This window comes from Scomber scombrus, chromosome 17 (assembly GCF_963691925.1).
Source record: "Scomber scombrus chromosome 17, fScoSco1.1, whole genome shotgun sequence".
In the NCBI taxonomy this organism is placed as follows: Eukaryota; Metazoa; Chordata; class Actinopteri; order Scombriformes; family Scombridae; genus Scomber; species Scomber scombrus.
In genome coordinates, this window is record NC_084986.1 from 19,763,825 (window position 1) to 19,791,328 (window position 27,504).

The 27,504-nt window shown below is 40.7% G+C and overlaps 1 protein-coding gene across 1 annotated transcript; it reads right to left on the minus strand.

Moving 5' to 3' along the window:
• Positions 1–7,746: 7,746 nt before the first annotated feature.
• cpsf2 (cleavage and polyadenylation specific factor 2) lies at positions 7,747–27,425 on the minus strand. Its single transcript, XM_062437429.1, has 15 exons — positions 27,295–27,425; positions 26,757–26,922; positions 26,506–26,665; positions 25,674–25,779; positions 25,456–25,585; positions 14,250–14,365; positions 13,727–13,914; positions 13,338–13,628; positions 13,038–13,138; positions 12,583–12,786; positions 12,340–12,492; positions 11,802–12,024; positions 11,189–11,503; positions 10,343–10,477; positions 7,747–8,840 (listed from the first exon to the last, which is right to left on the minus strand). Exons 2-15 carry the CDS (start codon positions 26,903–26,905, stop codon positions 8,748–8,750), a joined length of 2,364 nt encoding a protein of 787 aa, XP_062293413.1. The 5' UTR covers positions 26,906–26,922; positions 27,295–27,425; the 3' UTR covers positions 7,747–8,747.
• Between the last annotated feature and the right edge of the window lie 79 nt (positions 27,426–27,504).

Genomic DNA, 27,504 nt, shown 5'->3' on the forward strand with positions numbered 1-27,504 from the left:
GGAGCAGATTATGCTGAGGTGTGTTTGTGCGGTGCAGAGAGATGACCAGGTGACACTGAGCCAAAAAGTGTGACACCTTCCATTAATGCACTGCTGGCATTGTAACCAATATTTCACTAATTATCTGAAAGAAAGTAAACAGATGGAGGGAGAAACATCTTAAGCTCTGAACCCTTTTTTGTTTTTTCAACCTGCCAAATTATTGCACAGCCTTCTTTAGCCAACGGCCTCACACACACACACACACACACACACACACACACACACACACACACACACACACACACACACACACACACACACACACACACACACACACACACTGGAAAAGTCTCTGGAGAGCTGCTGATTTTACTCCTCGCGAAAGCTCGTCAGTCAGCTGCAGAAAAAATGAAATATTCATCATGAGTTTTGAGCATTCTGTGGCAGCACCGCAGGTTTATTTGTATGCCCGCTCAGGTGTGAAGAGTAAACAGGGCAGAGAGGAGTCTAATCTGTGTATTCTAGAGGCGGCAGTCATCTCCTGCACTGCTATCTTCATCTCCAGGACATGAAAACTCACCCATACAGCTGTCGACAATGTAAGACAACTTAGTCAACCCAAGACAGCCAACATCAGCACCAAACATAATGATTCATGCAGCGTCTGCCACTGTAACTGCATGAAATACAGGGTAATAAGTGCCACAAGAAAACAAAAAGTCAGTCATTTACATGTGTTTCATGCCTGCCGAGTATGATTCATTTCTTTATCTCTGCAAACAAATCTGTTACATAACGGATAATAATTGCCAGAGCGGTGTAGAGTAGGCGCCTTCTGACTAGAAAGGAAAACTTTCTCTTGAATGTTCGGTGTATTAATGAAACACATGAGGTGGCTCCAGGCTCGTTCATTATCCACACGATAGTAGTGACTAATGTAGCCTTGAGCTGCTAGCCTCAAGCAAACATGAGGCAGAGGCTGCAGAGGTAACATTACTTCTTAATAACTACCCCCATAATCCCACCACCCCCAGATTGTTCTTTCATTTTCTATCTTGTAGTCTTCAACAACTGACACTAACTGGAGTTACATAAATCCAGACAATTTATCAGATTTTGTGCAGTTCCTTTAGAACCACAAAAAAATGTAGTACTTCTACCCAAGGCTTTGTGTCATGGACTCATGGTTTTGGGGATTTTTTGTGTTTTTGGGTTACTGTGGTACACTTGTGTTGTCCAGTCCTTTTGCTCATTCATATGTTTGGCTTATCTGCATGATTATTTAGCTTATAGTGTTGTGTACTTGAGTTTAAAGTCATATTCTTGGACGTTTATGTGTACTGGTTTTTTATTAAGAAGTTTTGTATTTTCCTTCCTGTGTTCCTGTACTAATTTCCCTCCTTCGCCTATCCAGGCACCTGCCCTGCATCAGCCTCGTTAACCCTGCCCTGCTCCCTGTGTTTCCCCCCAGCCAATCGGCTTCCTGCTTGTTCTCTTGTTTCGTCACCTCACTCCCCTCTCCTGAGGATCTCCCCATCTGCACCACATTTCCCTCATTAGTTCAGTTGTATTTTAGCCCCGCTTTTCAGTTCACTCTTTGTTGGATCCTTTGTTCTGCCCTTATCCGTTTGATTAGTCTTGTTCTGCTTCTCCAGCTACATTTTTTGGAATAAAGAGTTATTCTCGGGTATCTGCTGCCTCTTGCTACTCCCATAACACTTTAATTTGTAAAATTGGTGGAGTTTAAAGGTGCAGTGTGTAGAATTTAGTTGCATCTAGCAGAATGAACTTGGCAGAAATGGAATATAATATAATATCATAATTATGTTTTGATTTGTTTCATATCTACGGAGCCAGTGGGTCCCCTTCCATGGATGCCGCCATGTTTCTACAGTAGTGAAAAGTGGACAAACCAAACACTGGCTCTAGAGAGGGTCTGTGATGCTTTATTTAAATTGTCTCGACACTGTAAGTTCTCCTACATAGGGATAGGGTTATTAAGGTGATTGCAATTTTCAACCTCTTCACTAGGTGCCACTTAAACCTACACACTGGTCCTTTAAGTTAAAATTGCCAATTCCAAGGTCAAGAGTGAATTTGTGCTAATTTCAAGGCTGTAGTTTATCGTGTTGCATTAGAGTTGCATTATATGGTGTGGTGGTCATATTTTTGCCCACCTCCTGTACATGAATAATCTTTAGACCTAAAATGCGCTTTTGTTTCTTTAGAATAAACATGTCATTAAGACTTATGATTTAATCAACAACACGCCAGTTTTTAATTTACCTTTGTGTTAATTATTCCTCCAAGCTTTTACTAATTATTCTGGTGCCACCAAACCTTCTTATTTTTCACTTTGCTTACTTCCCTCACAGAAACTAAAGTTCATCTATCAAAATATTGCCCTGACTCCTTGGGCCAAAGACATCAATACAACATTTTAGAACAGTTTTATTCATTTGAGCATCAGAACTGTGTGAAATTGGATGAAGCTTTCACTGTTTGGGGTGCTATTCAGCCTGACGATGGACAGTGGCTAAAGGAAAAAGGTTGGCTATGTCTGAGAAAGTCTTTTGTAATGAGCTGCACATAAATAGCTTCATTATTCTTTTGTCTGCAGAGGCAGGCACTGTAAAGAGCAACCTTTTCCCCTTGCAAAGAACAGTGGAGAGACCCATTTAGACTTACCACAGAGGTTATGCCAGCAGAAGCATGCAGCTCATTCATTCCAGGAAGATAGCACCAGAGTTGCAGAGACAGGCTACAAGGTCTGTATTAATACTGCCAGCAGTACTCTGAAACAGAGGACAAGCAAGGATGAGTTCTTTTTGCTTCATTCATTTAGAGCCGGGGGTGGAAGGGTGTGCAATAAAGTCAATGAGCTGGTAGATTTCCCTGCTGTGTGATTTCACCACCCTGCACACCTCCATACTGGAGTAGGAGTTGTTAATGTCATGGTGTTATTATTCATAAGCAGGCACAAGGTTTGGAATGTGCTTTTTGAAGGAGAACTTACCAGAAATGTTTTTAATGGGGCACTACATCAATTTTACACAAAAAGATCAGAAGCCAGTTGCACCAGCTGTAAACTGTAATCCTATTATTCTATTCCATAAATTCCTCCTAAGTTCTTATAACTACTAGCTAGTTTCAACCTATGGTTTAATAAATCAGGTTTCACCATTAATACTTAAACAAACTGTCTTATCTAGTTAACTTCATTACTTTAGTAGTGTGTACATTGGTTGCCGGGAAACATCTGTAGCATCCAATAAGAAACTATGTGAACAAGTCATTGTAGCATCCTGAGCTGTAGAGAATTAAAAAATATGAAAAGGTACAGACTAATCACAATAATTACTATGTTAAAATCCTCAAAATGTTCACTATTTCACTGTTAAGTCCATTCTCAGTATATGTGAGGCTTCAACATTCCACATCACAATACTAGTACTGAATTATTATCATTTTTAATACTCAACAACTCAGCTAATCTGCTTCATATTGAATAATTAGGTGTGATTCGATTAGATTGTATTAACAGTGCCGGCAGCACTCAGAATTGTCATTGGATTTTAGTGCAAATATTGTTTTTAGTTCTAATTGGTGCACAGAGGTGTGATGTCACCATTTCCAATTGAGCTCTGCCTTTTCAAATCAGTAAGAAGAGCGTAGAGAAAGCTGCACAGGGAGAAATCTCTAATGTGAAACAACTTAAACTTTGGCAAAAATTGTTTAAGTATTGCTCAATGTACAAAGCTGGGTTAAAAAAAAGTGTTTTCTTCATTTCAATACAGAGCCTAATAATTACAACTCGGGGTTTGTTGTATTTTATACTATACCAGATTTAATGAGGTAAAAACTTGATACTTGAATGTTTTTACTTCTACATCTCAAGTCAAGACAAGTCTCACAGCAGTGTGAGTTAAGTTTCAAGTCACCATTTTTGTGACCTAAATATGGCTCGACTCTGGAAACTCATTTATATTCAGTCTTCAACATCACACAGCCAGAAAATGCCAAACAAAACAATGTTAGTGACAGTTTTAAAAGACTGTTTAAAAGACAATTTTGAATTTAGTCCTGCGATTTGGGGCGCATGGGTGACAGCTCTCCTCCCGGGTGACACTAAACCCTAAAGCAAGTTAAAGCAAGCAGAATAATATGGAGATTTCTGTTTGACCGAGGTCTGCAGGCCACCATTCACAGCGCTGGCATCTAAATTGAACTGCACGCAGATAAACGGTTGTAATGCTGAGTCACTTCTCTGGATTCACACTGCTCGGTCTGGCCTCTGCTTGTTTTCACATCAGCATCGTTCCCTGCAGATGATTCAGCCTTCTTGCATGGCCCTGTGTCATGCCAGAGAGTCGACCTGTGTTTAGGAGAGACGTCTGCAGGGGTAAACAAAGAGCTAACCCTCTTCATGTTTTTCTGAGCCTGAATTAATCATCGGCAGGGTCTCCTCACAGCTCTCAAGGTGATGTCAGCCGTGTCACATCAGATAGGGCTGGTTCCCTCTGATGTGCTGAGCGGAAAGAGGAGGCCGGCCAGGTTGCATTCTGCTGACTGGCTGGAACCACATGTCAGCCTGAATGCGGTTTGCTAAGAGGCTGCTGCTGCTGCTGCTACTGCCCTCATCCAAGAACGTGTTTCCCTGATCCTATTGCCTGCATCTCCTCAAGTTACGGACAACCAGCTGGTCGGGTTTGTTTTGCTCCAAGAGAAGAAGAATGCACTGTTTGTACTTCGTCCAAGCAAAACAATCTCATGTGATCTGTCCTAAATATCCAGTCACATACACATGATCGCTAAGTCATCCACATGTCTCTGCCAGAAAGCCTGCCAGGATCAGTCCCAGCCATGAATGCACCCAACAAAACGCATTGTTTCATCAAAAAGGCAACATGGCAGCTGCAGTATTGTGGTCTGTGGATAATCTGGCAGCAAGTGCCTTTCGTGGATTTGTGCTCGTGAGCAATTCCTGCTTTGCGGATGGGTGTGAAGAGCAGGTTGCATAAGAGGATCACCTCTATGCTGGTGTAATTCAGGATTCCTGCTCAACACAGCCTCTCTATGTGTCTTAAAGAGTGAGTGGGCATAAATGGTTCCTTTACTAAAGGACAATTACCACTGGAAGACGCTGGCACAGAGGGATTACCCATAGAGAGAGGAATTGGGGAAGAGATGGAGGACAAAAGCAAGCGATAGCCTTGACTGGATTTAAGAAATGTTGATTGGGCAAAAGTGGAGGGGGAGAAAATTAAGAAATTGAAAACAAGAACAGTAAACTCACTCCCAAGAAGTATCCATGGACCTAAATAATTCAAACGAAAATATTGTTAAACAGACAACTCAATGCAACCACATTTTTAAAGGAATAGTTGAATGTTTTGGGAAATACATTTGTTCACTTTCTTGCGGAGGGGTAGATGGTGTGCTAACCATGAAGCTAGAGTCAGAATAATAGCTTAGCATCAAGTCTAGATGCAAAGAAGAGAGCTAATCTAGCTCTTAGTAGCTGTTGTGGTTTTTAAGGAGGTGTAACTACTCCTTGTTGAGCCAATTCTTTCAATACATCCATGCATGTAGTTCCCCATAAAACCGCAACATATGTTTGTTACGTCTTAGTTTGTGTACCAAATTAACAAACTATATACAACTTGTTGGTAAAGAAGGCATAATACTTTAAGCTTTCCATCTGCAAAATAAATAAGTGTCTCGAATAAGTAATTCTCTCTGTTAATTTGAGTATTTAAATATGGCAAGATCTTGGAAAATCGTGCCTCATAATTTAATTATTTTGTATTTTCTCAGAAGCTGAGATAAAAGCATGGAAGCCTAGACTCCACAATTTTATAAAACATTTAGCAATTATTCTGATCTCAAAGGACAACTTTGCAAACGCTCAAGAAATTTAGTGTGATGTCCATTTGGCCGGAGTGAAAAGATCAAGTTCCATTTTTAGCGCGGGGCATCATGGGATTTTTGTGCCTTATGCTATGTTTGAATATTGTGTGGTTTCATAAAAATGCATGCAATGCCTTTCACAGTATTACATTGATGTCATTGGCATTAAGTGGTCTGCTTAGTGAGGAAACCGGGAATTCAAAGGGATTATATTCATTCATCCTCCAATCCACACAGATGAATGGATATATACCACCAAGATGCTCCTTTTTTTTTCTCGTTGCAGCTTTTGCCACATTGTGCCAGTGAGTAGAGTGTGAAAGGCAGAGGGGTGTTCACCTTGGAGCCAGGTTATGAATCTGTGATTTATCGAGGTCTGACAGATTGGCAGGGCACTTGTTGAGCTGAGAGCAGGTCTCTCGCCGGCCTCCAGAGGGCAGAGTGGCCTCAGTGGCCCAGGGCGACTCTGCCCTGTGCTCTGGGCTTAGCTGCTCGTTACATTAAAACAGGGGCTTCTGTGACAGAGTCAGCATTATGAAAGTTAAGAGGATTAGCTGATGGACATTTCTGGCGTTGCCGGTCAATTATCAAAATGAAAAGCAGTGACTGGGCAGGGCTGGCATGCTCTGTGGCACAGAAGAGCTTCTCTCTCTCTCCTCCACTTTAACTCTCTATCTCTCACTCAGCCTCAGTCTGTCACAGGTTACCGAGGTTCAGGGAGAGGGAAAAAAATAAATAAAAGGCATCATTGATGCGTTTGTGAAGTTTTTTTTGTGTGTGTGTCTGTGTGAGCCACGGATTAAAAAAGAGCATTTAAATTTTAATGTTTCTAAAGTGCAAAACTGTATGTTATGCAACTGTATAAAAACAGGCCTGCACGACAGCCAGCCATCCGTGCTCAAGTGTCTAACTCCTCCAACCATGTGCATGTTCACCCACACATACACACACGCACACACCTTAACACTGCTCACTTTCACTGTCCTACTTGTGTGTGCCTCCCTGTGATTGCTTAACAGGCTATCGGTGTAGGAGGAGTCTCCACCACTATGGGCACGTGTGAGATGGGAGAGTTCGGGGTGATGAAGAGGAGTGTGGAGGCGGGCTGTTTTGTTTTGGTATATCCATATAAGTGGCATTCCGCAGCTGTCTACGTTAAGGATCTACCCCGGGGATTCACACAGTGGTGCAAATGTAATCAACCGAGTCAATGCGCCACCACGCCACACTGGAACACACTGCTCTGGCAATGACACCCTCCATCCTCACGCCAGCAACACCCCCCTCTCCTTCCCCCTTATCGCCTAACTTTCTAATACATTGGTTCCACCTCGCTGGGGCACAGCAGAGGTGAGGCTGTATATCTATGTGCCTGAAAAAGATAAGAAAACAAACTGCTGAACCATTTCATTATTTTTTTCACCCTGTCACAAACAGCCAGGGAGGTAAACACTTTCTGCTGCGAGAGACAGTTGCCTGAAATATAAAGAGTGTTAATCCGAGCTCACTACATAGCAGGTTGAGTTATATTCAATCCCAGTTATCACTTCGGGGACAATGTCATCTCACCACTATAATACAGATGGTCCTGCTGCATGGGCAGATTTGATATGGGTATTCAAAGGCTGGTTAGATACAGCTGAAAAATGTCTCCATCTGGTGTTACTGCAGTAACTAGTTGACCTAGTAGGCAGTGATGTGCTGTTATAGCGCAGATGGCAAATGAAAACACCACATCAGCTATGGAATGGCCTGGGTATGGTTTGAAATGTTTCAATAATGATGCCAATATGATATCAAACTTTTAATATAGATACCAAAATTATATTTTTCAATGTCATAAATTGAGCAATACACAAAACATTTTTATGTAACAAATATACCAAATTCCTCACTTTTACATCATTTAAAAGGGGAATTCAACCAATTTTACTAATCTGTTTACTTGTCATGAGTACTACTCAGCCTGTATTAACAGGGTTTTTCACTGTTATTGCCGCTTTGGATTTATAGCAGAAATTCTGCAAATTACAAATGGTAGCTGGAAGCATTTACAAGGTAAAGTCTGGTCAAAGTGTATCAATCTATCAAATTGCATTTTGTATCAAATTTGTTTATACAAAGGAGTGAAATTCTCAGCCTCCGCTGACTTTTTAAGTCCACTTCTTGCAAGTCTTTATGGAAGTGTAATAATACATTTTTTGATGCCATTTTAAGATGAGTGGCCACACAAGAACTTACCTGAATTAACTTGTGTAAAAAATTTGTCATAATGTCCTGATCGAACAAGGAATATTTGATCAAAGTGTACGAAAACAAATACGGGAAAGCATTCAATACCATCTATCAGTACTTGACAAGCTTTGAGTTCTTGTCAGTATCCAGAAAGCACTGAGGTTGAATACCCAGTGCTAACTCTAGCATGAACATCTGGGACAAACCTTTCACAGTAATGCATATTTGAAAAAAAAAGACTGTTTTTAATGAGTAAGAGGAGGGAAGCATTCTTCGGTTCATCCAGTGCATGGGGATGTTACTGTACAGAGGGAGGGGTGGTTTAGGAAAATGAGAACCTCTGGTTTGTAAAGTCTTCACATAGAAAGGTCAGTCCGGGTAAAGCATCTGCCTCTCACTTTGCAGAGGTAAACTAACAATAAAAAAAATGTTATCTGGAAAAAATACACATAAAAAAAAGGGGAAAAGGTACACCGATGTTTGCAGTGAAACAGCTGGAGTCGCCCGTGGGGGCAGAAGTAGCCTGAGTGTGTTAGGCTCTTCTCCTCTGGGTAGAGTCCTCATAAAGCATTGTCTCTGTATTGCCACGGTGAGCTCCGTTGCGGCATGTCCTGCTGCTGTTATACTACGGCGTACTGCTGATACAGCAGCTCCCGGATCTTATAGTAGTCGTCACACAGGCAGCCTTCCAGCCCAATGCGTCCGGCCTCCGTCTGGACAAGGAGAGCACAAAGATGCACAGCTCATCAGGGTCCTGGCATAAGATTCATTAACACTTTGTATGACACGGTTTCACCTTTAAAAACGTAGATACACAGGCCTGAACACTGCACACCTCTAAAATGAACATGTTCTCTATCCGCTCCTGGGTGCTTGGGATTAAAAGTGTCTAATGAATCAAGTTTTCGCAGTTAAATAGAACACCCACACAGACATACGTGCTCCTTCAACAGTCTCAGTTCTCTTTGATTTCCTTTTCTGGGTTACATCTATTTTAAGTTCTTGTCAATTATGCATTTTGTTGTTGGTATCCTGGCTCATTCCTACTTTTCCCCCTTAGTTGAGAGTTGTTAAGTTCTGCTTATGATTCTTTTTTATGCTTTTTTTCTGGAGTTGAGATCTTTTCAAATGCCTTAAAAAAAAAAATGTTTTATCCTACTTACGCAGTCTGTATTTGTTTCTCTCTGTGGTATTATTATATTATTATTTAATAGTGTGTAAATAAATAATCCCTCTCTCCCAACCATCACAAAACACACTCAGACACTGTTTACTTATAATGTTCTGCGAAATTCTGACCAACTGCGTTTCATCATCTCTTTTCAGATGATATCATATCTGATGTCATCGGTCAATAAGAATAATCTTGCTGGTCAAACTAAAAGGTTTTAAATATTAAACTACAACATATCTCTGCCAAGTCAATTGTCTGATTTTGGCTGACAGCCATCATCTGATAGCACAAACATACCTACATTCACATACAATATATATATATATATATATATATATATATACACACATACATACACACACTGTATAGCTGAACATCTCTAGACTCCAGGCTGAGCTGCTGTATTCCCTGCAGCACTGAAAAGAACCTTCCCACTGCACCGAAAAGCACTGCTTGCTCGAGATGTGCGATCCATCATCAAACAATGTGAGAAGCCGAACGTGTCGTACTCCTTTGCAACAATATTAGCGTGTCTTATGGTGACAACTTTCAGCTGTGCATCGCTACTTCTGATGGCTCACTTGACAGATTGTGTGGCAAAGAATACTTGTGTCACTGGAAATATTTTCCTTCTTTCTCTGTTTGCTGCAGTGATGCATTATTGTCCTCAAGCAAACTCTGCAAGCTGAATCTAATGCCTTAAAAGGGAATAATGTGAGAGTGTTAGGAACTACAGACAGGAGATATGAAGGGATGTTTTTTTTTTTCTCTAGTGTGAATTTGTATCTAATGTGTAGTTCTTAGAAGAGTTTTTAATTCTTGATTTGCTATACAGTATATCATTACTCATGTGACTAAGCCTTCATATGAATCAATATGGAATAAAACCAAAAAGCTCAATGTTATATTTTCTGGCGTAAAACGAGCTGGTGCCATATGTCTTCTGTGCTGGCCACTTTCCCTGTTTAGTTCGAGTGGCGAGTTGCGCTGCAGGGAGCTGATGGATAGCACGCTCACTGAGCCGGGGGGAAGGACACTCACCCTGCGGACGGCCACCATGTTGTTGCATACCAGCACTCCTCCCACAAACTCGGCCTGGATGCCCTCTCTCAGCAGGACCTGCTTGAAGTCAGACAGGCGAGGCTCGTTGATGAACACCGACTGATGCCCTGGAATCTGGAGGGAGAGTGGGAGACAGTTGCTTAAAAAGAGGCTGTCTGAATTGCTTGTCCGCCCTTGTGGACAACCAGAATTATATACAAGCATCATGAAAAAAGTTTGGACCATCTGCAGTTGTGAGTCCCGTGTGTGTCTGCTTTGGGATAACCTCTTATCTGCGGCTCACCTTGGGCAAATTGTGTCTGAATCCTTTTCCTCACAACACTGAGTCTTTCTTAGGGCATGAAAATAAGAGTTTTGGTCCACTGTCTCTGATGAGTCCTCTGATGCTCGTATTTTTTTCCACCAGCAGAAGTCATTTGCATGAATGTAAAATGAATGCAAAGAGCCTCGAAATGAGGTTACATCCATGATATGAGTGGAAAGGTCGGCAATGCCTGCACTCGAAAAGAAAATCTCTCGATGCTTAATTAAAGCAATGCACCATCTTTGGCTTCCTTCCCGCTTTTTAAACATTTAAAAAAAAATTTTTATGATCCCATCAGTTAGGGGTGGGACGCTTCACTGATTCGATACTATTGACCTACAGTATGTCCCAGTTAATAGCGCAATAACAAAATGTTAAACTTGTTCCAAAGTGATAATTTTAAAAGCTTAATGACCACACATTTATTTTCCACACATCCCCCCCCCAAACTCATACCAAGAATTAATCATGTCAGTGCTGATCTCTGCTAGACTGTGACTAATCAGCACATGTTCCCTCACCTCATTCGTAGACAGCGGCTCCAGCGTGGGGATGACGTCGCTCTCCTCCGACACCTCCTTCTCATCCTCTCCGAACAGGTTCTTTATGGCCCGCTGTGCTGCCACCACGGTGGAGCTGTGGTCAACGGTGAGATCAGGGGCGATGTCCATGGCCAGCTCGCCGTCCTCCGCCTCCTCTTTCACGCCTTCCTCCAGCATCACGCCTGTGTCCACCTTCACCACACGCATGTCCAGCACGCCGTCGATCCACGCCAGCTCCGTGTCTTTGGCCTTGCAGAACTGCAGGGAGCTCACCAAGGAGTCTTTCAACCGCACCTTCACCACAAATAGATAATAGAGGGTGAAGAGGTTGCTTTTTATGCTTTAGCGTGGGCGTTGCTAAAGAAATCAACCTTGCAGCAGTTAACCAAAGGATTAAAACACAAATAAAAGCCCTGATAATGACAGATTTATAAGATTTTACAACACAGGTTTTTTCAAAGCAGAATATGTTCAATTTATGAATCTAATAAACACATTTACGGGATAAGATGTTAAATGTTGTTATTCATGCAACAGCCAATCACAAAAGAGGCTGCTGAATTCAATTGGAAACCAAGCTGAACTGGCTGACCTGGTAGATGTGTGTCTCACTGGTGGCGTCTATCGTCTCCTGCAGTTTGGGCGTGTAGACTTTGATGTCCTTGCTGAAGGCCTTGCAGGATTCGGCCAGGTCCAGGCTGGCTTCTGGCGGCCCGTGAACGATCGCCAGCTGTCTGGGCTTCATCTGATTAATAATCTTCTTTATGGAGTCACCATCGGAGCGACCTTCATAGTCTATATATGTAACTCTGGCTCTGTCGGTGTGGAGGGGGAAGGAGGGTGAAGACAGGATAAAAGACTTTTAATACTGCTGATTTGTCGAGCATTACTTTAACACGAGCCGAGACAGGATTTCTTGACGGAGTTGTAATTTATGGAAGAGGAGTTTGCTGACTTGACATCGTCCTTTTTCAGCGACACACTCAAACAGTTATGCTCATTCATATTTGGAAGCCATACAGCACAGTGCAACACCATACCGTACTGTTGGCCACTGATCAACTCTAACAGGCATTTTATGAGCAAGAGCAGAGCATTTCCTACAGAGTACTAGCAAGATGATCACTGACCTGATTTCAAGATTTTCTACACTGGAGATGCATTTTGTGGGGACGACAGAGAGGTCCTGGTCCATGGGCTCATCGCCATTGGTCATTCCGGACTCCAATTTGCTCTTCTCCTCCTCTGTGGCTTGCAGTTCGGGAACAAGAAAGTCTTCTAACCTGTGAATAAACATGTTGGTTAACTGACTAACTGCTAATTCATACACAGCAGGTGTAAAGCTATCTATGTCTACGTCTATCTCTCGGTACCTGATGATTTCTCCGTACTCGTCCCATTTGATTCTCTCCTCGTGCGTGGGGAACATCGGGTAGGACTTCTTGGCTTGTTTGAAGAAACTTCCTTTACGGCTCCCCTCGCCCTTCATCATCAAGTCGTGGTGTTTGGTTTTCACGACGGCTGGTTGATCCAGGTCGTCGTCCATATCACTCTCGTCACTGGAGTCCACATCCACCCTGCGAGTGCATCAAAATAAACATTAATTGTCCACATATTTTAATTTTTTCAACATATTTTTGCTTAGTTTCGGACTATAAATGTTTATGCATGGACACACGTGTCATGACTCTGGTCCCACTTTTCATTTAAATAAACTAACAGACTTTAAAATGATAGAAATCAAGTGAATAAAGCATGCAAACATAAGCATCAGCAATAAGAGACATGCACCCCTTATGCACCCATGTGTATCTCTTCTGGGACTTACTCTTTTGCTTGTTCAAGTTTTTTAGCAGCTTCTTTCTTTATTTTATCATTTTCAAGGTATTCTTCCAGTTCCTTGCCTTCCAGCTTCACTCTTTTCCTCACCTGTCACGATGAGAAGAGTATGAAAGATAGTACATGATGGTGAAAATGATAGAATGACACATTTTGTTGTTTCCCCAGCTAGGTCTGAATGTGAGAGACAGAAGCCCACCCCGGGACAAAACGCTGCATGAAGAGATTAATCTATCTACCCCCCCCCCCCCCCGTCAGAGCAAATCAGCATCATAACTGCCGGTATCACCTCCAGATCCAGCATCTTCTCTCCGGGGTTGTCGATGAGGTAGCGGGCCAGGGTTCCAGGTGTGGTGCGGTAGGTCAGGATGATGGAGTTTTTGGTGTCTTGACACCACTGGATGAAGAGTTCTCGAGAAAAGCCGGATTCCAGGTCTGGCTGGCTGCACAGCACCACCTTGGGGCTGGGCACCCGGGCCAGGTCTGCCAGACTGTGGCACAGGGTCAAGTGACGGAACTGGAAGGGGTTGTTTCTCTTGTCCTCAAAGCACCTCATGAGCTTGTCACTCATCCACTCCACCTACACACAGCGGGTAAAAACGATGACTTGTACAGATATTCTTTAAATGTGCTATGAAATTATAATATGCTGTCACTGTGAATCTCTGTGACTGATACCTGGGACTTGGAGAACTCCACTACGTTGTAGCTGACGTTGTTAAGCAAGGCGAGCGGGTAAGCTCCGAGTCCAGCATCCTTTGTCCTCCAAATCTGGTCCAGGAGCTGAGCCAGCTCCAACACGCGCCCAGCTGTATCCACGGCAATAAGGACATTACCGTCACCACGAAGAGTCTCCATGACATTGGCTGTGAGGAAAGAAAAAAAAATAAGATGCATTATTTACCCATTATATTACATTTCTCAGAATTACAGAAATAGGAGTACAGGCTATTCCCTGACCAATAAAAGGTACAAGGGGGTTTAAGATGAAAGGATATAAAGCAAGACAAACACTTTGTGATAGAGAAGAAGAAAATGGTTCCAAATTTTCAATTGTGATGTTGGAATCAAGTCAGGAATCGAGTCAGGAAAGTCATAATTACAACTACAGGTATCTTCTAATGATTATTTTATACTTGAATGAATACTCTAATATGCAATTTAAATACTATTACTATAGAGACCTGTGAAGATGACTTACTAAGGAGCTGCTCATCCCTTTGTTTGCGACGTGGTTGTACATATGTAGCATTGAAGGAGTCTGTGATAAGCAAGGAAGGACGACTGATGCTCTCCAACATGCAGCCATTCAAGTGGCTGGAATTGAAAGAAAACAGAGTAAAAAACAGAGCATGAACTCAGAGTCTGTTAGTATGTATTTTCTGCTGACTATAGTCCAGCGGCTCCTTCACGTCTGGAGGCTGTCTGACAAACCTGTTAAAGAATGACCAGAATAACTTTTATGACCTTACCAAGAATATCCTATTCTACCCAAGATGGGCATTGTACTATATTTGAGCAACTGTGTCGAAGGTATAAATATTAGGATTCTTTAGACAGTCTTTGTCTTTGTCTGATGCATGACGGCGAGAACCGAGCTCGTATTAAATCATGCATTAAGCTGAACTCCTGATCTGACTCATCATTGCCACAGTTTTCGCACTATCAAATTGGCGTCACGAACACGATGTGTTAAGGTAAGCAAAATAACTATACATTCTGATGCATAGCTTTTCTGCTTACCTTTTACAGAACACAAGAAAGAACCTGAAAGTGTAAACTGTGAATTCATTTTTTAATTGACTTTTGCCTATATGGATTGATACTGTAATGCTGTGTCCCAAAAAGTTGCCGCACACTATATGAGCATGCTCATTTGATAGGCAGATAGTGGTATTTTGTGTACTGAGGAGATTGATATAGTTGTCTAAAGTTGTGAGTAATATATGTTGGAAAGAAAAAATAGGCCTGATTGTGTATTAAAGCGGTGGGGTAGAACACGCGCTATTTGAAAGCGGCGTCGGAAGGACGCGCGCTGAAGTGTATTGAAAACGACCACTTTTGATGGTGGGGCGTATACGCTGTACCTTTGAATGGCAGGAGCTGCGGGAACGGCCCGGTTCTAGGTGACAGGCGTTGAAATTATTTGTGGAAAATACGCTGTACCTTTGGATGGCAGGAGCTGCTGGAACGGCCCGGTTCTAGGTGACAGGCGTTGCAATTATTTGTGTAAAATACACTGTACTTTTGAATGGCAGGTAGACTGCAGGGACAGTCACGGTTCATGGTGACAGGTGTCAATATTATTTATGTGTTATTTGTAAAAGACCTTTTTAACGGCAGGTTGGTTTTTGGAGACAGCTGTTGAGATGTGGAGAGGAAGATAGATTGGTTGTCTTGTGGTAATTAATAGAATAATTATTAGTAATTACATGAACAGTGGCAGGTGTAAGTCTCGATCGATCGAGCAACATTTGAGACGCAGCAGAGTGAAATTCAATCCATAAAATCAAACGGCACAAATTCTTAAATTATATTCAAAAAAATAAAGATAAAACTTTATATACCAATTCTTGCTTAATGCATGTATGCATGTGTATTTATGTTGTCAGTATATAACATTTAACAATGGGGAAGACACTCAGTAAAACCTCACAATGTAAATCAATACATATTAAAAACAGATCAGAGCATGACTTACCCAAGAAAGAGCGAAAGGCTATGAAAAAGTTGCTGAAGACTAACCCGCATTTGAAAAATGTTCCATTCAAAACAGCTGAGCTGATGACACCGAGAGAGTGGATGCAGACTAAGCTAGGATTTTATTATGTTGAACCATTTCTAACAGATATCTCTGAATGGACAGATAATAGATATCCTAGAGATGGCAGTTTTAGCAAATCTAAGTTGGACATAATAAAGGGGTATTTACTCGACAATACTGCAGTCCCGAGTCCAAATTGGGATCTTGGCTACATGAATGATGTATTTAAAGCTTGGAATTTGATGAGTGAACAATGGCCTGAGAACATTCAAAAGCCTAAAAAGCGAAAACCCAAGACACTGACTTTCATGACTCAGGACTCAGAGAAACCTGACCCAACACACTCAGCTGTCAATCACACGGTCTCAATATATCCAAATTTGCATAACTTTGTGCATCCTCCTGCATATGAATCAGATGATGATTATGACCTGATGGTTGCTTGTTCTGGCATATCACATACAAAGACAAAATCTAGTAAAGACATTGCTAAGGTTATTCCCACAATCATTTTTCCTGATGTTGATAACATTTCTACACAAACCAAGATTTGGAGGAAACAGTGCATTGATGAATGGCTGCAAAATTGCCAGAAAGCTTTTGAGTCCATGAAAAGAAAGTACAAATCAGATCAACTTTGTGACGAACAAATGAAATATGCAACAGAGTGCATGGCAAAAGAATTTCGAAGAATGTTGACTGTGATCAAGACAGGACATGATATTGAAGTAAATGAGATATCCAAAAGCTTGATTGATAGCTTTAAATCAACAGTAAAACGTTATCAAAGGGAAACGGATGTGAGATTGAATTTGAATGTCCCATTAGACACTAAACAAATTCAAGCTATAATTTCAAGAATATCTGAAACTGATGCAAAACAAGTATGTGATATGATTAACTACTTTGTGACACAGTCAGATCAAAGCGACCATCCACAGGGACATGATATCAAAGTTATGACACCATTAATGACTTTTGACGATCGGGTACTTGATAAACCATTATCTCTTGCCGAAATCTCACGTATCACACAAGATGCTCCTTCACCATTAAACAATCCACATGGATTTATAAACTGGTGGAGAACTGCTTTAATGCATAGCTCATTGTCCGGTAAAGATGTACGCTACATTTTAACCACTCTGATGCCTAATGTTACAGTTGATACATTAATGAAAGAATGCTACACTCTTGATTTTGATAATGACGGACCGATAGAAGGAGAAATACAGTTAGAAAACAAATATCCGTGGTTAAAGAGAAAACATAGAGAAGACCATCTAATAGAACTGACTGCATTTCTAAAGAAAAACGCAGGACATGATAGAGATGTATCTCAAGTCCTAAACTGTAAACGAAAGCCGAATGAACCCATGTATGAATATGCTTCTCGATTCCAGAAATGTTGGAAGGAGCAAGCTAAACTAGAAATGAAAACAGAAGAAGACCCATTTTTCATATCAATGTTCTTGAACGGGTTAGACCCAACTGCTGCCTACACTCTAAAATTATCCGCTCCAGACATTTATTCACTCAACCCAGGTGCGTTGCTAAAGAAGATAAGAGAATTAGATGCTGTAGGATTATTTACAACAGTCAAACCTAAGATACAGGGATCACAAGTGCTTTTTGAGTCCGATGAAAATAACACTATGCTTTTTCAACAGATTCCACCAAGAGACAGGGATGGAAATACGATATATGGAGGCCCAGGTCAAATGGGGCCCCCAACACCCAAAATAGGTTTTGGCTACCTCCCACAAAGAGGTAGAGGGTTTAACAGAGGAAGGCGAAATTGGAGACCCTTAAGAAACACTGACGCATGCCACTATTGCTTGAAAATAGGACATTGGGCCAGAGATTGTATAAAAAAGAGGCAGGATGAATACCAAATGATGGGAGGACCTCAAACACAACCTTATACTCCCCGCCAGCCTAGACCTTTGTTTGCCCCACAGACTAACACCAATTTTCAGCCACAACAACAGACTACATTAAATAGTCATCAGCAATCTCAGGTATCCTCTGAAAATAGACCTGTACATTTATTGTGGAATACATAGGACAACCGACAGGGGGACACGAATGGTAATTTTAAACTCATAATTAGTGCTCCGCAATTCCATATTTCTAATAACCCATCAGAAATACCACAATTAAGTTTACAGATATCAGGAAAAAGAATTCCTTTTTTAGTGGACACAGGAGCAACTATTTCTTGCCTAAGACAAAAGGATTTAAAATGTCCTATGAGTAAAGAATCCATTCAATCTGTCGGAATCAGTGGCGTCCCTCAAACTGAATTTTTATCCAAGCCATTACAAGTGGATTTGGATGAAATAAAACTACAACATTCATTTGTGGTGAGTGCAACAACACCCATGTCCTTATTAGGAAGGGATTTGTTAAGTAAACTAAATGCAACCATTTCATGCTCACCTGATGGTATTGAAGTTCTTATTCCTGCAAATAAAATGTACCAGCTATTTTCTCACAAGATAGGTATGTCTTATAAGACTGCCTCCACTCTAACAAATGTTGATTTTCTATCCAAACTATTTACAATGGGAGGACTTAAGAAACTAGCCTCATGTCAGGCTGCTGTTGCTGCTAAAATTCTAAATATGAAGCCAGTAGATCCGCCATTTTCCAATAAACAAATTGAACAAACTGAAATGCAAGAAATCCCACAATGTCTTTATGTATCACCACATGGACTCTTGCTATTATGGAAAAACACTTCTAAGGATATTGAATCGTTTGTCTGCGCAGTACGCACAGATTTTAATGACATTGATCTTTTAATGGAATCATGTAGATTGCATCTTAACAGAATTCCTGATAATACAGATCAAAACAAAAACTACATTGTCTGGTCGTATGGATTTGAACCATCACATTTCTTTATTAAGATCTTACATAATGAATGCAAACCACATCTTCACGTCAAAGAAGTCACAGAGATTTCATTAAAACCACCTTCAATATTAGCTTCAGTTCCCGCAGACTTATGGGCACTACATGCTAATCATGTGGGTTTATTGAACGTTACTCCTTATCAGGCCAAGATTGATCCTAATAAGTACCCAGTATATGTGAAACAATACCCATTGTCAAAAGAAAAAGAAGAGGGAATTAGACCAGTCATCGAGAGTCTATTACAACAAGGTGTAATTGTCAAAAGACAGTCACAAAACAACACGCCTATAAATCCAATCTTGAAGCATGGAACGAATAAATATCGATTCACACAAGATTTAAGAAAAGTTAACGAAGCAGTATATCCCATAGCTCCAATTGTACCGGATACAAATTCCATTCTAGCAGCGTTGCCGGCAGACTCAAAATACTATACAGTAGTGGACCTATGTTCGGCATATTTTTCAATTCCAGTACATGAGAATACACAGGATCTATTTGCCTTTACCTTTAAGAACGAACAATATGTTTGGCGCAGACTACCAATGGGCTTTGTTGATTCTGCCGCTGTGTATTCTGCTGCAGTTAATATGCACCTGGCTCAATTAACCTTACCCGGCCCGTCTACGCTTTTACAGTATGTGGACGACATCCTTGTAGCTTCACCGACAGAGTCTAGTTGTGTTCAAGACTCTCTTGCTCTCCTCACACACCTGGCTGTGGGCGGACATAGAGCATCCCTTGCCAAACTCCAATTTTGTCAACCAGCTGTCAACTACTTGGGATACGTATTAAAGGACGGATGCCGGTACCTCTCCCCGGAAAGAGTGAAAGCGATCCAGGACATTAAAAGACCTCAAACAAAAACAGAACTTTTATCTTTTCTGGGTCTTGTGAATTATTGTCGAGCGTGGCTCGCAGAATATGCAATGTATGACTCCATCTTGCGAAAGGCAACAATTAAAGGCACTTTGGACAATATTCAGTGGTCCGATGAAATGAAGCAAGCCTTCCGTCACATCAAATACCTCCTCTGTACCGCTCCAGCTCTGGGCCTACCAGACTACAAACTGCCTTTCCACCTGTACGTAGCAGAAAATGGACTTGTTGCTTCTGCTGTTTTGGCTCAGACACATGGTGACAGGTTAAGACCAGTGGCATATTACTCTAAAACTTTACCTTTAATCGTTCAAGGCATGGTCCCATGTTTAAGAGCTGTCGCTGCCGCTGCTATAATGGTAGAAAAATCACAAACTATAGTTTTAGGACATCCATTAACGCTTCATACAACACATGCAGTTAACATCATTCTTCTTAATATAACCACACAGCATATGACTAGCCAACGACGTAGTAATTACGAACACATTTTAACAGGAACCCAAAACCTCACTATTTCCACTACTACCCATACAAATCCAGCTATACATTTAAAAACATTGCTGCATGGTACAAAGCAAGAAGATGAAAATTATACTCATGATTGTATGGAATTAATTAATTCTACATCAAGCGTAAGAACTGATCTACAACAAACACCCTTAGAAAATTGCGACTTTATCTTATATTGTGACGGATCCTCCATGCGCCCCGACGATAAGACTACATTATCAGGTTACGCAATCGTAAATGACCATGATCAATGTGTAGAGGCATATAGGTTACCGGTATCATCAGCACAAGCTGCAGAACTGATAGCCTTGACAAGAGCATGCTTGATCGCAGAAAATAAAGTTGTCACTATCTATACGGACTCAAAATATGCTTTTTCGGTGGCACATGACTTCAGTAAAATATGGGAAAATCGTGGTTTTGTCACAACTGCAGGAAAACCAATTCAACATGCCGAGTTGGTCAAGGAATTATTGACAGCTTTGATGTTACCAGCCCAAATTGCTATAGTAAAATGCGCAGGACATTCAAGAGCAGATTCAGATGTAGCAAAAGGTAACAATTTAGCTGATAAATATGCTAAGGATGCAGCTGTGAATGCTTCCTTCCCACCTTGGCTAAATACTGTTGTGATTGCTGCACAGATTTCGGATCCACCGTTTACCATTAATGATCTGCTTACCTTCCAGAAACAAGCCCCGGATGCTGAAATAAGACTGTGGCAGAAAAAAGAATGCCACCAAGATGTTGACGATCTATGGAAATTTAGAGACAACCGCATAGTTTTACCCAAACTAGCATATGATTCTCTTATTTCCTATGTACATGGTGTAACGCACGTTAATTACAAAGCGGTAACAGACTACATCTCTAAATTGTTTTTTACAATAGGATTGGAAGAACATGTTAGAAGATTTATTCAAAGATGCTTGATCTGTGCGCGCTGTAATCCACATGTAAAGCGACCAAAACACGACCACTTGCCTAAACCAGAAGGACCTTTTCAATCATTGCAGATTGATTTTACACATATGCCAAAATGTAGAGGTTATCCGTATCTCTTGGTAATCGTGGATAGATTTTCCAAATGGCCAGAAGCATTTCCTACTAGAAAAGAAAATGCACAAACAGTTGTTAAGTGCTTAATGGAACATATCATTCCACGATACGGGATACCTGCGGGCATTGATTCAGATAATGGCACGCCCTTTACATCACGTGTGACTAAACAATTAGCACTAGCGCTAGGAATCAAATGGACTTTCCATATTCCATACCACCCGCAAAGTTCAGGACAAGTGGAACGTACAAACAGAACTATAAAGGACAAATTGGTAAAGATCCATCAATCGAGACAAATGAATTGGATTGAGGCTTTACCTCTTACACTCTTGTCAATCAGAGCAATGCCTAACAAAACTACTGGTTTGTCACCACATGAAGTACTAATGGCCCGTCCTTTTCCTTTAGGTGTTCAGTTAAATGTGAGACCGGCAGAAGATTTAACACAATTACAGGAAATGCAACAAAATTATGTTAAACGTTTATTTTCTTTTGTTTCTAAATATTCTCAGCAGGTGATAGATTCTCTTCCTTCCCCAGCTGAAACACCCACACATGCTTTCCAACCAGGAGACTATGTCCTGGTCCGCAGTCTGAAACCGACAGAAGGAGAACCACGTTACGGCCCACCAACACAAGTTCTATTGGTGACACGGACGGCGGTCAAGGTCAAAGGCCAACCACAATGGATCCATGCCACCAGAGTCAAGGCTGCGCCCCTTCCGAGTGTAGTATCAACAGCAACGACGAACTAATAGAAATTCGGCAAAATTGCAAGATTAATAAGACGCATGACACAAGTGTGAAGTACAACTTACCTCAGGCATACCTATACATAAATCTCGTGATCGCTTGTTGTATACTTGCCTGTTGTGTAACTATCCCTTATGTACTCATCGCTTGTAATACCAATACTGACACCATTGTTACATGTGAAAATAACAATACAAGTAAAGATAATTGGAAGCCAGAATCAGATAATAACACACTAACACGTCAGGAGGAATTATTGAGTAATGACACTTATAAACGCATGAGAAGAGCAATTCCAGCAAGAATTACAAAGCCTAAGCCATATTTAGAAGTTGGCATGCTACAACATGTTCCCATTACTGACTTGGAAATGCAGTGTTTGTATTATCCATTAACTCCTAACGCAACTCAATCCTACTACATCCAAAATGTCACTTATGTGACATTAGATGAATACACTGTAGATGTGCGAGTTGAGTATCAGTCAGTAACAAATGAAGTAATTGTCACCCGAACTATAGTGCTCAGCGTCATAACTGAAAGACCAACTGTTGAATTCTGTAATGCAGTATGGAAGGATCTTCTTCCAAATTTTTTCGTACACTTAGATCAAGACGCTTTTGTATATTTTCAACCGATTGTACTCAAAGCCACACAAATTAAATCGCCCCAAGTATGTGTGAATGCCATAACAGGAATCATACAACATAGTATGGGAGTCACTCGTAATTGTCCTCATAATATTTTAATTCTCTCCAGCTATCCGATACCAGCAACAGAACACTGGATTTGGCTTTGCGGAGAAAATATGTATACTTTCATACCACCCAATTGGCAAGGATCTTGCGCACCTTATTGGATTGCAAAGACAGAGAAGTTTCAAGCTAAAACAGACCAAGAAAATGATCAAGTTTCAAAAGAATGGCCTCCCAAGAAAATTGAATGGCCATCTCAAATCTCTAATGATGATAACTCACAAATGAATATAGAAGTAAATCAGGATACGGCGTACAAGGAATTTGATTTATCCTTAGAATCAAGTCATCCTTTCTCAACCAATTTGTGGTATCAATCACTTAAAAGCAAGGTTAGAAGAATGACCAAGAGATCTTGTTACGCATGTTCTTTACTCCCTCAATCAACCCAGGATATGTTTATGCTAGTAGCTAAGCCCCTTGAAGGACCCGAAGGGCTACCATCTTTATGCATATTAGCATATCAATATGTGATTCAAAATCATCCTAAAACAGGAACTCATGAGTTGACTACGTCTTCCATGAGACCCATAATACGGCCTAATAACATGCATTTTGGTAAAACTACCAATCTAGTTCAGAAACTAAACAATTTCTTTCATAAAATGGCTCAGTATGTTGTTTATTCAAACCTAACTATTAGTCAGCAAAAGGGAAATGATCTTTCTGTAGTACATGTTACAAAATTCCATGTCTTAGCACATTATCCTTCACTAATGGGATGTCCAAATTTCTATAAGAAATATATTTTCCAAGTACCTGCTGATTTATCTATCACACCTATTGAATCCTCAGCCACAGTTAATCATACCGCAATCTATGATGTTTGTGTAAATGGAAAACCACCCGAGTCGCGGATAGGACAAAATATGGGTTTCTTGAAACCCGAACAATGCCGCATGATGCTTGATCATGTTAGTGACTACTCAATGTTGTCCATAATGGGTATAGCCATAACCCCAGGTTTTCACTGGTGTTGTGGAACCAACGTGTGGAATAGTCTACCACCTTTATTTAAAGGAAGATGTGCATTGTGTACGTTAAATGACGTAATATACATAGCAGAACCGGTTGAATTCTTTCCGAATCATACAGGCTCTCAGAGATATAAAAGAGATGCATCTGAACTCGCGGAATACATACATCTCAAGAACAACAATCCTGTAGATTTGGCAAAGCAATATTACGCTTTACCTTTTGATCATCAGATTTATACCCACTCCCAACTGGTTTTTAAGACTATATTTTGGAATACAGAATTACAGTATGCTAATCATTATCTAATTGCACTAACGCGACACGACTTAGCATTGGTGGCTAATGCTACATTTCATGGTCTCCAGTCTATCAGTAATGAACTTGCTTTAATTCGACAATTTGTTATTGATAATCGTGTAGCATTAGATGCAGTGACAGCTACCCAAGGAGGAGTATGTGCTATTGTTGGAGAAGGATGCTGCACATATCTTCCATCCGAATCCGAAGGTCTTGGCAATTTGACCATTGCAATTAGGAACCTTAGAGGGATCCAAGAAGGAATCGTACGTACTAACAAAGATGCACGAGTCACAGGAGGCTATTTGGATCAACAACCATGGGATAACATTTCCAGATTTTTTGGAGGACTTCCTACTATTGCATGGATTTTGAGCATATTTGCACCTATCATAGGGATTGTTCTCATTGTAATCGTGTTAATGGGTTGTTGCTTTCCTATTTTTCGAGCACTAATCTTGAAATCTCTTCATTCTGTTACTAATATGACTTTAATACAGAATCCGGTTAAGAACGTGACCATTTATGCTCCATCCGAAGCCGACAGCAGTGATTCCACTTCTATTACATCCACTTCTTCCGAGGAATCCCACGGCGATGATTAGTGATGGACAGTCCACCCTCAGGAGCGGCCTACCATGGAACACGTTTGGGATGGATCCCAACCTTCTCGACGGCGGTGGTGTGAAGACTGGGTGAACGGGGGGGTCGGGTAACAATAGGTCCCTCGTCCCCGGAACCCAGCAAGAAGGATAAGCTTGCCGCTCTTAGAAGAGGAGGAGAGGAAGAACCGGACGTGTCCTGAAGAAGCCGTGTCTATGATCTACTTTGTGATAGGATAATCTTTTCAATATAAGTGATTAGATATTCTTCAAGCCTTATATTTATGGAATGTGTCCATGATATAAAGTTTGAAGATGCCTAGAAAGAGGTTTACATTATTTGTGATAATATTTACTCCCCAGTTACATGTTTATGTTAGTTTTAATTGATAATGTTAAGTATTTTCAATTGTTTGAAGTGTACGCATACAAAATAACAAAAAAAAGTATAAAATGCATAAAGAAAAAGAATAAGAAATAGATAAGAAAAGAAAAGAAAAAGACATCAAATAGAAAAAGGGGGAATTGTTAGTATGTATTTTCTGCTGACTATAGTCCAGCGGCTCCTTCACGTCTGGAGGCTGTCTGACAAACCTGTTAAAGAATGACCAGAATAACTTTTATGACCTTACCAAGAATATCCTATTCTACCCAAGATGGGCATTGTACTATATTTGAGCAACTGTGTCGAAGGTATAAATATTAGGATTCTTTAGACAGTCTTTGTCTTTGTCTGATGCATGACGGCGAGAACCGAGCTCGTATTAAATCATGCATTAAGCTGAACTCCTGATCTGACTCATCATTGCCACAGTTTTCGCACTATCAGAGTCAAACTAAAAACAATATTCTTCTTTACATGTGATTTGTATTTGTTCTCACATCTCTCTCTTGTGGTTGAAGTCCACAGCATAAACAACCTCCTCCTCCCCGTCCTTTACAATTTTCCAAATAGTCCCTCCGATCATGTGACCAGCCGGGAGCGGTGTAATGGAAAGACCGTGCCCTTTCCCTGTGAGGTACAAATCAAATACAAATCATATAAATACAATTATGTGCCTGTGAGACATACACAAGGCTGACTCCTGACTGTAACTCACCTTTCAGATTGACAATCTGAGAGTATTTCAGTTGCTGGATTTTGTCAAATGCACAATCCACATCGTCAAGGGTGAAGAGTGTGAAATCTTCACTGTTGTTTCGAGACTAAGCGGAAAGAAAAGGAACATTATAAAATAGTAATCATGCATTCAAGCTGTATCTATAAATGATTTTACATGCATGCAACCGCGCAGCAACATAGATGTTTCATGCCACAGTTATTATAGGTAAAAATATGATGGTAAACATAAAAGTTTCCTGAAATCTGACATTTAGCGCTATAATACAGTATAGTTAAAGTACTTCTAGATATAATTACTGCACAGTCATCTGTATATTGCAGCTTTATTTGACTCTGCATTATTCAAAGTTTAAGACAGATGACTGGAAATCACTCTTGAAGCAGCTCAGTGTCTCTGTCTCTTAGATTCTACACAACCATTCATACTTTGAAAAATCATTCATATTTCGCAGTGAAATTGAATGAATGATTTCTGGAGTGCAAGGCCTGTTATACCTGGGTTCTTAAAGGCCACTGATACTGGCTGCTGCTCTACACACATTTTCTACATCACTACTAACAAATAGAATGTGATGTTTGCAATCTTTTGACACCCGTAAGCCAGCCACACCTCACGGCTAATGTTAATAAAGTCACGGCCAGAGTGGCTAGAACTGAAAAGACATGAGCCTGATCCTCTATTGTGTTTACTGTGTCCTATTTGAAATCTATGATAATCACAGTAATGCAAATGATTGGCAGTACTAATGTTTAACCACAGTATAGACTAAAAACGGTACACCAGCACATCACCACACAGCCTTTCTTACCTGATATAGATCATACATGAACATTTGCCCCATCTTATAGACAGGTATTGTCGCGTATATAGTGCAGTTTAAGCCCAGTTTCCCCACAGCGTATGGCAGGGCTCCCAGGTGTAAGGGGTCAGGATGGGAGAGAAGAACAGCATCAACCTGATGGACATATCTGGGTGGAGGGCAATGGACATGACACATTAAACATTTTATAATGCATATAGCAGGAGGAGATGTAATCAACAGATGGATGCCATAATTACCGTTTCATAGCATCTATAATGTCCATTGAGAAGTTCTCATCCCAGCCACAGTCCAGGAGGAAACGGAATTCATCCACCTGCAGCAGGTAACAGAGGGCAGACTCCTCCTGGACCCCCGACACGGCTGTCAGCTTGATAATGGACGTCATGGTCTTAAATTGTCAAGCTGCAAATACAATTGAGCTACCATTAGATTATGCGAACTATAACCTAAAGTCCTCCTAATGAATAAAACGATATGAGTGACCGACCACAAAAAATATCCAATTCAAGTAAAGAAAACAAAGGGAAACTATAGTCCAATTGTGCATGTAAATAGTACGATATTTTAATATCATGTTACACACGTTAGCCTTGTGAAATATACCTCTAGTCTAGCAGTGAGTCAATTTAAAGTAAGCACAGTTGGTTTGCAGGTTTCACAATTAAATATTGTAAGAAAATCACCCGGCAAAGTGCCTGTTTAGCATGCTAGCTACATTTGTTTAGCTAGCTGATTTAAGCTGCTTGAATCGACAAAAGGAACACACAAACATACCAATAAATATGAAACAGCATAAATGTATGCTACTTGGGAATAGAAACACAACAATCGAAGTTATTCTATATTTCCAGCTTTAAGACATTTTGGCTAGCGTTTATGAACACACTTGTCGAGCTGCATCATGGGCGAAGGAACGTACCAAGTGTGGGCGGTGTCAATGAAAAATAATTTTATGTGGAATCACCCAATAATAATTTTGTCCTT

What these genes read in the sequence shown, in the direction of transcription:
- cpsf2 (XM_062437429.1), bottom strand. Translation starts at nt 26,905, where the DNA reads ATGACGTCCATTATCAAGCTGACAGCCGTGTCGGGGGTCCAGGAGGAG. An exon ending in GTGAGACACACATCTACCAG is followed by an intron (nt 11,504 to 11,801) that starts GTCAGCCAGTTC and finishes TTTGTGGTGAAG; the next exon opens with GTGCGGTTGAAAGACTCCTT. An exon ending in ACATGGTGGCCGTCCGCAGG is followed by an intron (nt 8,841 to 10,342) that starts GTGAGTGTCCTT and finishes CTCCTTGTCCAG; the next exon opens with ACGGAGGCCGGACGCATTGG.